This window comes from Symphodus melops (genome assembly GCF_947650265.1).
Source record: "Symphodus melops genome assembly, chromosome: 13".
NCBI classification, from domain to species: Eukaryota; Metazoa; Chordata; class Actinopteri; order Labriformes; family Labridae; genus Symphodus; species Symphodus melops.
Genome location: NC_136703.1, coordinates 18,199,144 through 18,212,522, shown reverse-complemented (window position 1 = coordinate 18,212,522; position 13,379 = coordinate 18,199,144). Strand labels below are relative to the sequence as shown.

Here is a 13,379-nt window from a genome sequence, read left to right as displayed (position 1 = left end):
GTGTCTGTCGTTTGTTAAAGACACCTATCTTCGCCAAATCTCGTGGGTTTTTTTTGCACATGACAAATATGAATAAGATGTTAAAGTCTGTTTTGCATCATACACATATATGTGCATGTTTTTGTGAGTGTGTATTCAGATCAGAAGCTGATGTGCAGATTGAGGTAATTATCTTGTGTCACTTAAAGTTTTTTTTACCCTTAACTGTGTTTTGGACCTTTTTCTCCTCGAGCACTAGACGTGTGTTTGTGTGCGGTAGTGTGTGTTGTGCTTGTGTCCTTAACAAATCCATCCCTGATCTCTCATGGTCTTATACTGTGTGCCCTCACTGCTCAGATTCTTACACACACACACAGACAAACATCACGCACACACAATCTGTTTACTTGGATGCCCTTCACCTGGCTTAACTACCATTTAAGTCCAGACCTTGAGATAATTGGCTTATGGGACCTCTACACAAGATTGGGACATGGTATTTAAATTATTTGTTTATGTGGTTTTTTGTACTGAAGCCTACCTTTGTGTGTGTGATTTTATTCCCCGGCCCTCAGCCTCCTTGTTGTCTGTGTTTGTCTCTCTGTCTGTGTTTTTGCCGTTCATAGCAGAGACCTTCAAGAGTAAACCAAGGCAGACTGACTGTTGTGTTGTGTTTATAGTATCTCTTTGCCTTTATTGCTTTAGTATGTAGGAAGAGCTGTTGCCAGGGCAACTGGAGCTTTGACTGGGATTGGGGTGGCCATGGGAATTGATGGTACATTTCTAGACCGTGCTGCTAATTAAATGTAATAACTGAAAAGTGACGTCTAGGTTTACTTAAACAAGACTCATTCAACACTCATCTTTGTTTCCCTCTCTCTCTCTCTCTCTCTTTCTCTCTTTCTTCTGTTTTTTTTTTCTCCCTCTCCTTTCTGTCTCCACAGTGAATGACTTCACGGTGATCCGGAAAAAGTTCAAGTGCCCCTACTGCAGTTTCTCTGCTATGCACCAGTGCATCCTAAAGAGACACATGCGCTCCCACACTGGTGAGAGGCCCTACCCCTGTGAAATCTGCGGCAAGAAGTTCACCAGGAGGGAGCACATGAAAAGGCACACATTGGTGAGTGCAGCACTTTCACCACTAGAGGGCAGTAAGTGGCTCTGTGAACCATTGAGCGTTTTGATAAGAGGACGTAGCCGCCACAACATCACTTTTTGCTTTGTCAAGCTTCTTTTATTGAAGCCTTGTATTATGCATTGGGCCGACCAATCTCTTAAAAGCACCAAAAGGACCCAAACTCGCTGTGTCAGTTGAGGTGACATATGGCTGTAAGCTAGCTGCACTTGACTCCGCGAAAGCCACCACAGGCTCAGGCCTGTGCTCCTGAACTTATGCTCAGCTTTAGAGAATGCTATGGAGTTGGAGTTTTATAAAAAAAAAAAAAAAACATTAGGGACACAGGTGGAGCTTTTCCATAATAGCAAGAAAGAAGCCATCCTCAAGTGGCCACTAAAGGAACTGCAGTTTTTTGCACTTTTATTTTTTATTTAACCAGGAAAGAAACTCGTTGAGATTAGAGTCCTGATAAAGACAGCCAGCATCACAGTTTACAGAGTTTGACACAAACAAGCGAGCTGCCAAACATGCAAATACAGAAAAGTACATTAGATATTTCAAGACAAAAAACTGATATAAGTAATTTTTTGTCCAAATCATCCACAAATACGTCAGGGTGAATATCTACAGCCAGATGTGTAGGCCTCCAAGTAATGTAACATTATCTTAAAATCATCCAATAAGATAGCGTTTAGTCTCAGCTCTTTTCGTAAATCGTTCCAAGTAAAGGGAGCAGAACTGGCTTTATTTGAGCCCTGGTGCCTGAGCAGCTGCTGTAATTCATGGTGTTTAATTTAGAAATTTCTTTTCAACTTCTTTTTCTCCAACAGGTCCACAGCAAAGACAAGAAGTACGTGTGTAAAGTGTGCAGCCGTGTCTTCATGTCGGCAGCCAGCGTGGGAATCAAACATGGCTCAAGGCGCCATGGAGTTTGCGCCGATTGCTCCGGCCGGGGCATGGCTGCGCTGCTGGACCACAACGGGGAAGTGGGAGGAGACATCTCCCCGGAGGAGGAGCTGTATCCTGGCGACCGTTTCCACGATGACCAAGCAGAGTGCGATGGCGATGGAGAAGGGGAGGAGGAGATGTTGGTGGAGGGGGACGGGGAGATGATGGGTGAGGGAGAGGAGGATGGAGGAGGGGGGAAGTGGAAGGACTCAGGGATGAGCACTGAGGCACACAGAGCACTGGACAATGAGAAGGAGGAGAGTGACTCCTCGGCACAGGAGGGGGAGCAGCAGAATGGGAGTGAAAGGGACTTCACCTGGATCTCCTAGAATCAACCCCGCTCCTGTTAGCGGCTCCTTCGACCAATCTCTAAAGATCTCTTGCGATCTTTAAAGCAGAATCCTCTGCTCCTTTTACCCATTCGTCCAGGCATGGGCAGGCCTTCCTTTGTATGGAAAGCTGAAGGGTGATGCGCGACAATGATCTCAAACACACTCAATCACACACACACACACACACACACACACACTCAAACACACAAACAAATACACTTAGGCCATTCTCTGCCATAGTCGAAAAAGAAGTGGTGAAGAGATGGTTCCAGTGTAAGGCTTTTTCCGCTTACCTCCTTTTCTTCTGATGCAGTGTTTTTGTGTTTCTTTTTCTCAAGAGTTCAGGCCAGAGTCCAGTAGTTTTTTACTCTGTCACCACAGGAATCAACGAGGACGCTGCCAAGGACGCTAAGACTGCAACTTTGTATGTTTGCCATCACAATCACCATGGAAACCAAGGATCACTAACTGACTGTAGGGAAATAGCCAGAAAGGGAAGTGAAGGCTGCAAAAGTCTCTCTGTAAGTAAAGGGAGAGTCTAAAATCTATTGCAATGCTACATGTGTCAGAGGAGCGGACAGCCCCATGGCACACTGTTGATGCAGAGTCCTACTGCCACAGACTTGCACTTTATCGACAACTGACTTGTATCAAAGCCCTGATCCAGTGGTTTACATTTTTGATCTGACCTTTGCTTACCTAAAACAACTCGGTGACCGCACCTACCTTTAAGGATATACTCTATGTCCTCTTGACTGTTATCACGATATAGAAATCACTGAATCTTTGTGCAGATTGCTGTTTATAGAGCCTATGCCTTTCAGTGGGGTCCTTAATCTTTTCTTCGTTTACCACACAAGTTTCTATCAATCCATTCCAACAAGATACGACTAATGTACATACAGTTTTTGGGATTCTGGGGAGAGAGGTATGTGTGAGGTCGAGAGAGACAGAAAGAGACTTTGACAGTGTATGGATGACTTTTTAATCTCTTTATACACAAAGTGGACTTACGTTTTTGTTCCTGTTTGAAAAATCAACTCAAGCACACATTAAATCCACCTGACCTACTGTACACGATTAACTCTTTCTGTCCCTCTGGGCATCTCTGATGTTTGTCTCACAGCAGAGGTTGTGATGATTGGACCTAAGGATGGATCAGCCTTTGTCTAAAAAACAAAACAAAAAAAAATGTTTTCCGTTTCTTTTCTTCTTGGTCAGTCATGTAACTCCAGTTTCTCAGTACAGAATATGCAGACTCTTTCTATGGTTTCTCTTTCTTTGGATGGTATATTTTCTCTGGCTTTGTAAGGTTCAAAGAAGAGGATCAAAATTGTGCTTGAACTTTGTAGAGTGTGATATTAATTTCTTTTCTTTTAACAGCTATTTATTATGAAAAAAAACTGTTTGTGGATGCCTGCAATTGTTTTGAGAAGTCATTCTCTCTCTCTCTCTCTCTCTCTCTCTCTCTCTCTCTCTCTCTCTCTCTCTCTCTCTCTCGCTCGCTCTCTCTTTCTGTGTGTGTGTGTGTCAGCGTGTGTGTGTTTGAAGGGACGAGATGGATGTTTGTATGAGGGAATGTGTGAGTGTCCAGTGTCCAAAAAAAAAGTCTATCTTGATTTCTTTTTTTCTTTTTTTTCCCACGTCTTCTGGGATGTGATTGACAATTCAAGCGAGGCAGATGACATGTCTTATTATTATTATGAGTATCAGAACTTTGGTTATTGTTGTTGATGTTCCTATTATTAATTATTATTATTAAGTGCTGGATGCTAAGCTTTATTGTGTGCTCTTTTTTGATATTTTATATCTTGTATAAGAAAAAAAAAGCTTTTATACTTTGCCTTGTTGTGGACAGCAAGCCATGGGGCTTTTATTGACCTTTTATTGTGCCAGTTTACGCTTTTTCTGTCGTATTTGCTTTTTTTACAAAGTGGATAAACAACTTCACTGTCAAACCTGTCTGTTAGATATTGATTCAAACATTTATTCTGCACACGCTTTTTTTTTTTTTTTTTTGCATCACCAATGTACACTAATTGATGAATATGGAACCAAAAACAATCTCGTACCTTGTATACATGAAGTGCTTTTGTTTTACAGTCTGTGTGCAGGTGATTTTTGGATTTCTTGCTGTGGTTAACCAGTTTTGTTGTAGAGTTGTTCCTATTTTTTGAACCTGTCACTACTTGTCAGTTATTTAAAAGTGCACATGTTATGGTGTCGTGAATATGACGGGCTATGTAAAAGAAACTGCGAGATTAAGAAGACAGTTTCTTTCTTTTTCTTTTTCTTTCGGAGTTCCTTCTGTCTCACACGTTGCATGAAACACAATCAAGCAGAAATGCAGCATGCAGATAAAACACTCGTGTGTGTGGAGTCGACATGCTGTTTTTCTATCCGCTGGTCATTTACTGGCTTGACTCTCGATCAGTTCCACAGCGGGAAAGTGAGCTTCTGCAGCAGTTAACTCTGGGAAACATTTGTTACCAGTGCTGGCTGCACACATCAGCTGCCCTGGACTGCACTTCCCATCATCCCCCACTAAGAAACTGTCAGTACAATCTGATTTTGTCATCTCAAGCAACTGTCTTTATTTTCTTTGTCTTATTTACTCAGTTTTGTTTGACCCATTAATCAAATATTGGTAATTTTTTAGGGTGAAAGACAGTGGGGTTGGATTTTTTATTGAATGTCAATGTTAGGTGTGGAAGGAGCCCATGATCGGTGATAAATCTCTGTCCTGTGGTGCTGTTACAGTCACTGAGAGACATGTGGATGAATGTGTGACTCCCCGACCCTGCGCTCTTCTTAAGACCTGTACTGTACGTCTTCTTCCTCATACTGGGTTGTAACTTCAGGAAAAAAACATCCGCCATCGAACCCTCAATATGTGCCTCAATGACATTTCACCTTGCGTGCTTGTGTGTGTGTGTTTGTTCCTGACTGGTGTGTTTGTGTTGATGGATAGAGATTTTACTGAAGAAGAAGAAGAAGAAGAAGAATTGAAAAAAGAAAAAAAAAAAGAGCGACTGATCAGATTAGAGGTGCAAAAAGTTTTTCGAGGATAAAACTTTGAGACAAATCATGATGGGCGACTCCATTCTCCTTCCCACCGTGTGTTTGATGACCTTTTGTGCCCTGATTCGGTGGTCTTAACTGCATGCCTGTGCTCATTTTGTCATACCAAAGCGATGTCATCTGCACACAACTGTCTCATTCCACATGATGCAAAACTGGAACTGGTTTTCTCTCCTGCAGATGTTTATGGGTATTCTTATACGTGTACAAATTGCAATCCTCATTTAGCCTGTATAGCTTGATTCACACGTGCAAATCATGAAGCCATAGATATGGGTATATCTATATTATACTATATTTCAAAATTGGCGCTTTTTACTTTAGATTTTGTTCTTCTACTAAGAGTGATGTGTGTATACCTTCATATATATGAATTTATATTACTATTATATATTATTTATTTCTCTCAAGTTTCAGAGGGACTTTGATTTGTAAAAGGTCAAACTCGAAGCTTGACGTTTGTTTATTTTCATTGGGAATATTGTTCAATATGATACTGACTTTATATTGATGATTATCATAAACCTGTGTTTGTAACAAAATGTGTTAAATAATCAAAAGAACCCTGTCCTGTTTCTACACCCGTTTGGTTTTTTGGGCAGATTTTAAGTGCTCTTGTGCAGATTTTTTTTTTTTTTTTCGGTTGATAGTACTGATCACAAAAACATTTTACAGCCAACCATGAGCCTCCTGTTTTTGATGTTTGGGCCTGCCCGGCGGCCGTGCAAGCCTCTTTCTAACTTCATGTTCAATGGAAGAATTAGCTTGACTATTATTTGCAAAAAAACCAATCAGTCTCAATAAATTTTGAAATTGCTGCTGTAAAGAAGTGACCAACGTGTGCTTTGCGTTCTTTTTTATGCCTTTCATTACTCACTGCTGTCCACAAGGGGGCAGAATAGACATGTCAATGAAAGTAGACACAAAGGAGGGAATCCTGTCTACAGAGCGGTCGCTTCCTTCGGTGAATGATTGGCCATTACAAACTTTCTGCACTCATTTATCCAAAGAGATTTGACTTAATCAATACATAAAAGGTAAATGAACAATCTGCTGGATGTCTTCTTCCATTCAGGTTTATTTTCTTTCCATCACATTACATCACATAGATCACATTGTCAGCATCATACATGGTCATCCTTTTCGAGCACTAGCTATAGGCTTCACATTCACACAAATACTCCTTGAGTGCACCACTCCTCACAAAGTGCTTTCTCCGTGTGTGTGGGACTGCAGATGAAGAGCTGAGGCAGAGCCCACACACGGCAGGAAATGTTGCCCTCTAGTGAAGACCCAAGGCTGACGTCACGTTACCTTCCAACACGCCTTTTGCTCCGTCTGTGTTTTCTCAGGCTGCAATGAGCATTTTCTTGAACATTAAAGAGAACTACAAACATCAGCCTTGAGTTATCAGATACTGAAGAGGGAAATCTAACACATAAAACCCTTCAGTGTTTATCTCCTATTACAAAAAAAAAAAAAAAAAAAACAGGAGGAAAAATGAGCGATGATACACGCAAAACAACCTCACATTTAATCAATCAATCAATCAATGAGAAAACAGGAAGAAAAACAAGCAAAAGTCAGTTTTCACACCAGCCAGTGCAAGGCTCAGTAAAATCACAACACGGAGGAAGAACGGTCATCAAATCGGAGATGTGACAGCCTGGGCTAACATAAGAGCACGGAGGAAGAAGCAGAGGATTGAGTGGAGCTGCCATTGCAATGCATTACATTACATTTGATTTGGAAGGAGATCTATTGGCTTTGCTGCGGCTGGTTTACACACAAAAGAAAACTGACATTCAAGAAAGCAGCACAGACATTTTGACATGTGAAGAAAAAAAAAAAAAAAGAAGGCTTTTTTTGATGCACATTTTCAAGGGTTAGGTTTAGCTTAATATACTGGGTAAAGGCTTAGGTGGGACGAGAGTAAAGCTGGAGGACACAAGACGAGGAAACGAGAAAGGACAAAGTGATCCAAGAGGAATCCCTGTAATGAGAAAGGGGAAACAGGAAACAAGCGGAAGCCACTAGAAAGTGTGCTGTCTGTTGGAATGTGCAGGGCAGGATAACGATTCGCACAAAGATAATATTTCATCATGGTTATCCTGCCAAAAAAAAGACTAAACATCACAACCACAAACTACAACCACACACATTCAGAAATGAACAACAGACTATTTGGCAGAGAGAAAGACAAACATCAAGAGTGTGCGCAAGAAGCCCGGATGTAACCGACAGCTCATGTTAGGTCTTGTTCCATTAAAGAGCATCGCATTGCACAAAGTCAAAGATAGTAAAGCAATACTGCATGGTTGTGTTATTTGATATGACTTAGCAGTGTGGCGACAGCTATCTGTGGGTTGGATACTAAAATCATTACGCTCTACAGGTTCACTACAAACAAGCAAGAAACCAAAACAACAACAAAAAAAACGTTTCTTTTACATTCAACAGGTTTTGTTTTTCTCCCCTTTGCCTCAAAGCTACAATATACATTGACTCTTTATGTGTTATGTTCACTATAGCTTCTTGATTGACTTGTTTTTAAAGAAATATTCTGAGCAACTATACTGTAAAAAAAAAAAAAAAAAAAAAATCTTTTCATACAATAACAAAGTCAAACAATACATGAAAAAAAAAGCCGCATGGTTTTCTTTATGTTGCATATGTACAAGAAAGCCCTGAATCTGCATCTTCATCGTCACTGCGCGTCTCGTCTCTGCTTTCCATCAGCTGTAAACATCCGCAAGATTTGCCCACAAAGCCGCTCAAAGTCAGCTTCATTTTTTCTAGGTGACAGAGTCAATTGTCAAACGTTCACCTATCACAGTCTCTTGTCTGAGATCTGTGCGCGAGAGTTCCTCTGTGCCCACAGTAACGACCAATATAAAAGCTGCACTCACTTAGTCAAGCTTTTTGGTGATACGACTATGAGCCTTGATAGCAACAGGCCACTTTTAGTGCAAAAAAAAAGGTGGAACACACAGGAACCTGTAAGCATGATGTGTTACCATCATATAGCATGGGTCTCTGAACCTGCAGGTAAAATCTAAGTGCTTCAACTGGGGATGGAGAGAGACCTGATGGGCTGCAAGCGACACTCAACGACCAAAAGCAGAATGGGAAGTGGTATTCAGCACTAATACAGTTACTACCTCAGTAAAATGTAAAAAAACCCAAAAAAAAACAGAAACCTGTTTTCGTGTAAGAAAAGGAAGGGCAAAGATGAGATTTATGAGTTAAAAAAAGCGTGTCCAGATAATAATCAGTGTAAAAGCATCTGAAACATGTGGCCACTCGCTGAAACCGGTGTTTTTTTGTTTTGTTCCCCCCCCATCACTGACACAAGGCAGCTTCCTCCAAGGAAAGGCAAAGTGACTGACTACTTAAGTACCACACTGTACTTCTCAGTACCACACCTGTGAAACAGCCAGCACCACAATGTTTAGAGTAAAATCGATGGTGACCGAGTACAAGTCAAGATCACTTGCTAACAATGGGGGTGCTAACAAAGGTACAGAACCTCCATCCCTGACACCCCCCCACCCCTCCCCCCTTGATTCCAACCAGGCAGTGACGACACTCTCGGCAAGAACAGGAAACCCTCCCTTGAAAAGTGTGTGTATATAAAACATCCATGTATTTAAAAAAAACAAACATCTTTGTGCAGTGCAACGTAGTGCAATTTCTTTAGGTCAGTACGACTTTTCCTTTTTCTGTTCTTTTCATTGGCACTTTGTGAAGTTTCTGACCGGAAGAGGCCCGCTAAGAGACCTAGCTTATCTGGAATAAACCATTTAGATTTACAGGCAGGATCAATCTGTTTTGTTTTTTTGTTTTTTTTTTTAAATCGAGATGTGAGTGACAAACCCCCCTCACCACATTAACAGCTAACACGTGTGCTTAACATTTTTCATCCATTAACTTGAAGCCACCAATTAACACTTAACAGTTTGTTCCCGGCCTTCATGAAGAAGTGATAACTCGGCGCCTATCAGCCGCCAGCAGACAGCGCAAGTGACCCTGCGGCGACAAAGGACAGCACAGGTGTTTCTATGGCGACAGAGGTCTGAAGGCGCACTGTACCTCATTCAAGGAGTCTGTTCCAACACTTCACAGCCTGCTCATGTAAGAGAGGAAAGGCACTGTGTGTGTGTGTGTGTGTGTGTGTGTGTGTGTGTGTGTGTGTGTGTGTGTGTGTGTGTGTTAGTGTGTATGGCGGTTAAGTTCAGGTCAGTCAGGAGAAGAGGACAAACAGCAGAACGTTCATGAAAGAGCTCAAAACAGGAGCGGGGGGGGGGGGGGGGGGGGGAGAAATGTACATGTACTTTCATGATGAACCTCTGAGAACAGAGCAGAAAAAATACCTGTCATTTTTGTCCCTGTGTGGGTTTTCTGTGATCCAAATCAAGGGTCTTAGGATAGAAGGCATCACATGCTGGGATACAGGCTGTGAAAACCTTTAAAGGGGAAATGTGTGACTTTGGGAAACGTATCAATAAAAGGACATGCCCATAGTTAATGTGAAGCAGGTCATAGTGACGACAAGATCTGTATTATAGAAGTCAATCGAAACATGAGAGTGAACTAAGAACTAGTGAATGCACAAAGGACAAATTAAAACATTACAATTAAAAACGTCGTCTTTTTTTCTTTACTCTTCGTGAAGTTATCTCCAGGTTTCCGTTTTTTTTTTTTGTTTCTCTGATCTCGAGTAGAAATTCAAATTTGGACTTGAAAACAAAAAAGGAGGGCTGTTTTCTTAATGCCAAAGGATGACAGGGTTGTTTCGAAGAGTACAGTTTCTAACTCTCTAAAAATCGACCAGCCATGTTTCATGTAAAGCAGGCCTGTTTTTGTTTTGGTTTTTTTTTTGGCTTTACAGGTCTTTTAGAAATAACTCCACTTTGGTTAAACATTTTTAAACTTTTGTTCATGCACGTTCACACGACACTAGTGGATGTTTTTTTTTTTTTTTTTTTTCACTTTCGTGATCAACGTTCGATCACTCTGCGGCGTTTTCTAAAAGCATTACAAGACGAGGCTCCTATCAAGTACGATCTGGTCTTATCTGTGCTCGTGCTGCTGGTTTGTGATAGTGTTTGTTTTATTAAGACTAAAGATTGTGTCACCTCTCTACTTTGAACTTCAAGAAGTGAATGAAACGGCTGGGTTGTAATCGGGTAATGATTGCTGGGTTACAATCGCAATCAGAAATTAGCTTTAAAATGCCAATAACAAGTTGCAAAGGGCTGAATCATTCATCGTGGTAAACAATCTCTTGAAGCACGTCAGCTGTCGAAGAGAAAAATAAAAAACAGAGCCTGGACAACCACAAGGCAAGAAAGACAATATCAAATGCAGTAATTCTGCTGATTGCACAGTGCAACTGCTAGTTGCTTCAGCATGTAACTGCTGAGAATAAAGTCTATATAAGAATTACAGATCCACTCTGTCAGACATACGCTGTGGTTACAGTGATTCTCTTCAAGGTGCATATCTTTAAGGGGAACAAGTAGAGAGAAGGAGAGAGAGCGAGAGAGAGAGAGAGAGAGAGAGAGAGAGAGAGAGAGAGAGAGAGAGAGAGAGAGAGAGAGACAGAGAGTGCGCATATTTGGAAAAGTCCGGGGGAAACTTTTTGTACCACGTTTTGTGAGCGTTTTTGTGCATCTCTGCAATATACATAAAGAGTGGCAGGCTGTGGTGAGTGGGCTTCATGAACAGTTAGAAGACACAGAGCAACATGTACTCAGACAAACTGTCCATATCCAAGAAGGCTGCAAGAACAAAGAGATGTTCATGGTGGGATTCTGATGGTTGTGAGTGAACAGGCTCGAAACCTGAAGGACGGGAGGTGTCAAGTCCCTTAAACAGTGACAATTACAAACGGATATGCTACAGAGGTCTTACCAAGCAAAATCTGGTGTTAACCCTTGAACTTCCAAAAAAGAGTCATGATCCAGTCAAGAAACAGCAGATTACATGATGATCCTATAATGAAGAGAGTATAACAAAAGCTTATCTTTAGTCTTAAAACAAAGCCTCGAGAGTTCAGGCGGTGAAAAAAAAATGGCAAGTGAAGAACAAAATAATCAGATCAGTATCCAAATTCTTTAGTTGTTCCAGTCTTAGAAAAAGTCTCCAAACCTGCAGAAAAGTTCCTTTTTCTTGCTGATTTTCTTTTTGTGTTTTTTTTTTTTTTTTTCCCACCAACCGGATTTTATTTTTCTCTTTGTGTTTGAAAAAGAAACAATGGAGGAGGCAAAACAAAACAAAACTCTTTACTGGACTGGAGGAAGCAGCAAGTGAGAACTCCACTGCGACACTCTCCTTGGTTTCCTCGTCGGGAGAGTCCACCTGGCCGTTGCCCCCGGCGAGGACGAGCTCATCTTAAGGTCACTGGAAAAGGGACGGGATTAGTCGGTGAATCTCTGACAGGCTTTTTTCCAGCGGCAGGCTGTGCACCACATGTCTCTCTTCTCCATGCCGTACACCTTTCGGCACTTCTTTGCCTCCCCGCGGGGTTTCCTTGGTAACAGCAGATGTGACAGCATAAGGACATGCACACACAGACATCCAGACGCCCACGTGGGCATAAAAAAAAACACACACATATATGGAGTGGCGCTCAAAGGCAGAGAAATGTGTTTACGGGCTTGTAGACGGGAGAACACACGTCGAGTCATTCGTCACGACAAATCATCAGCAATGTGAAGGCGAGCCGTTTTAAAGGAGGACGACTTTTGCAGCGCTTTCTTTGATGCATGTCTAAGAACTATCTTTTGTTTGTTTTCTATCACACACGATCTGAAGCACGTTAAAAAATCTGACAGGATTTTAAAAATGCATAGCGTCCTTATTATGACTCCTTCCTGCTGATATCAATCAAACTTCAACTGAAGCACTATGAGAGTTTACATTTCATAGTAAAAAATGGCCTCTTACAGTTTCCCTGAGCCCTACTGTATGTCGACTTGAAACGTTTAGTCTAGAAAAATAGAAATAGTGAAAAAAAAAATGACTGCTGATGTTTAACTGCAATAAAAATGAAAGACGGTCCTCGAATGGTGAATCAACTACTGACACAGACAGACTCCTGCATGCTGCAGCGTACCTGGTTCCTGGTGCTGCTTTAGGAGCCTGTGTCGTCACCGCGTGGTTCTTGTTGACAGCGATATGTGTGACAGCTGCCGGCAGTCTCTTCTCACCGATGCTGACCGTGCGCACATGAGTCACAGGACCCTAAAGAGGTGGGAAGGCATCTTAGGTACATGATTCAACATCCTGACCACAGAGTGCAGGTCAACTCCTCTACTATGTAGTACACACACACACACAAAAAAAAAAATCAATATTTAAACGTATAAATGTACATAAACGTGCAGCTGATTTTTCTTTTACACAACATCACAAAGCTTTGTCTTCACCCAAAAATAAGAACCGCCCGTCCCAAAGCTGAGGGATCAGTTTGCACCTTTGCTGCACTGTTTGATGAAATGATTTCTCTTCTGCCAAAAAAAAAAAAAAAAAAAAAAGAAAAAAAAAAAACACAGCCAAAGTTCAAAATCCCTTCACTAAAAATTAATCTGTCCGTGTTTTTCAACAACAGCTACAGCCCTGCCAGTTTTATTATTGATTTGACGATCCTTTTATTGGTTTGTAAATCTTTAAACAGTTCTGTGAACGTAGACGTCTGTTGTGCTCTCAGGATCCACGACGGGCCTCTTGGATCACTTTTAGCTTCCTCTGACTGTCTCCTAGTCGTCACACTGGGACTCAACAAAACGCTCCCTCCAGCGGTTCTAGCTGTTTTTTTTAGACCAGTCTTTTGTATCCTGATATTTTACTTCAGCTTTTATTCCTTTTTCGTTGCATAAAAGTCTCCTTACGCTAAAGAGATACTTACATAAGTATAT

At 41.4% G+C, this 13,379-nt stretch overlaps 2 protein-coding genes across 3 annotated transcripts in view; one reads left to right on the top strand and one right to left on the bottom strand.

Moving 5' to 3' along the window:
- zbtb46 (zinc finger and BTB domain containing 46) overlaps positions 1-9,120 on the top strand; it is a 63,533-nt gene extending 54,413 nt beyond the window's left edge. Inside the window, exons 5-6 of the mRNA XM_079359762.1 lie at positions 924-1,099; positions 1,927-9,120. Of these exons, the coding sequence (XP_079215888.1) occupies positions 924-1,099; positions 1,927-2,373 (623 nt within the window). The 3' untranslated portion in view covers positions 2,374-9,120. The remainder of the gene's footprint in view (positions 1-923; positions 1,100-1,926) is intronic.
- The window catches only part of slc2a4rg (SLC2A4 regulator), a 34,016-nt gene continuing 27,152 nt past the window's right edge, over positions 6,516-13,379 (bottom strand). For both annotated transcript variants that reach the window (XM_079359763.1, XM_079359764.1), the window contains 2 exons: positions 12,578-12,705; positions 6,516-11,991 (listed from right to left, as the gene is read on the bottom strand). In XM_079359763.1, coding sequence (XP_079215889.1) covers positions 11,880-11,991; positions 12,578-12,705 — 240 coding nt within the window. In that variant the 3' untranslated portion in view covers positions 6,516-11,879. The remainder of the gene's footprint in view (positions 11,992-12,577; positions 12,706-13,379) is intronic.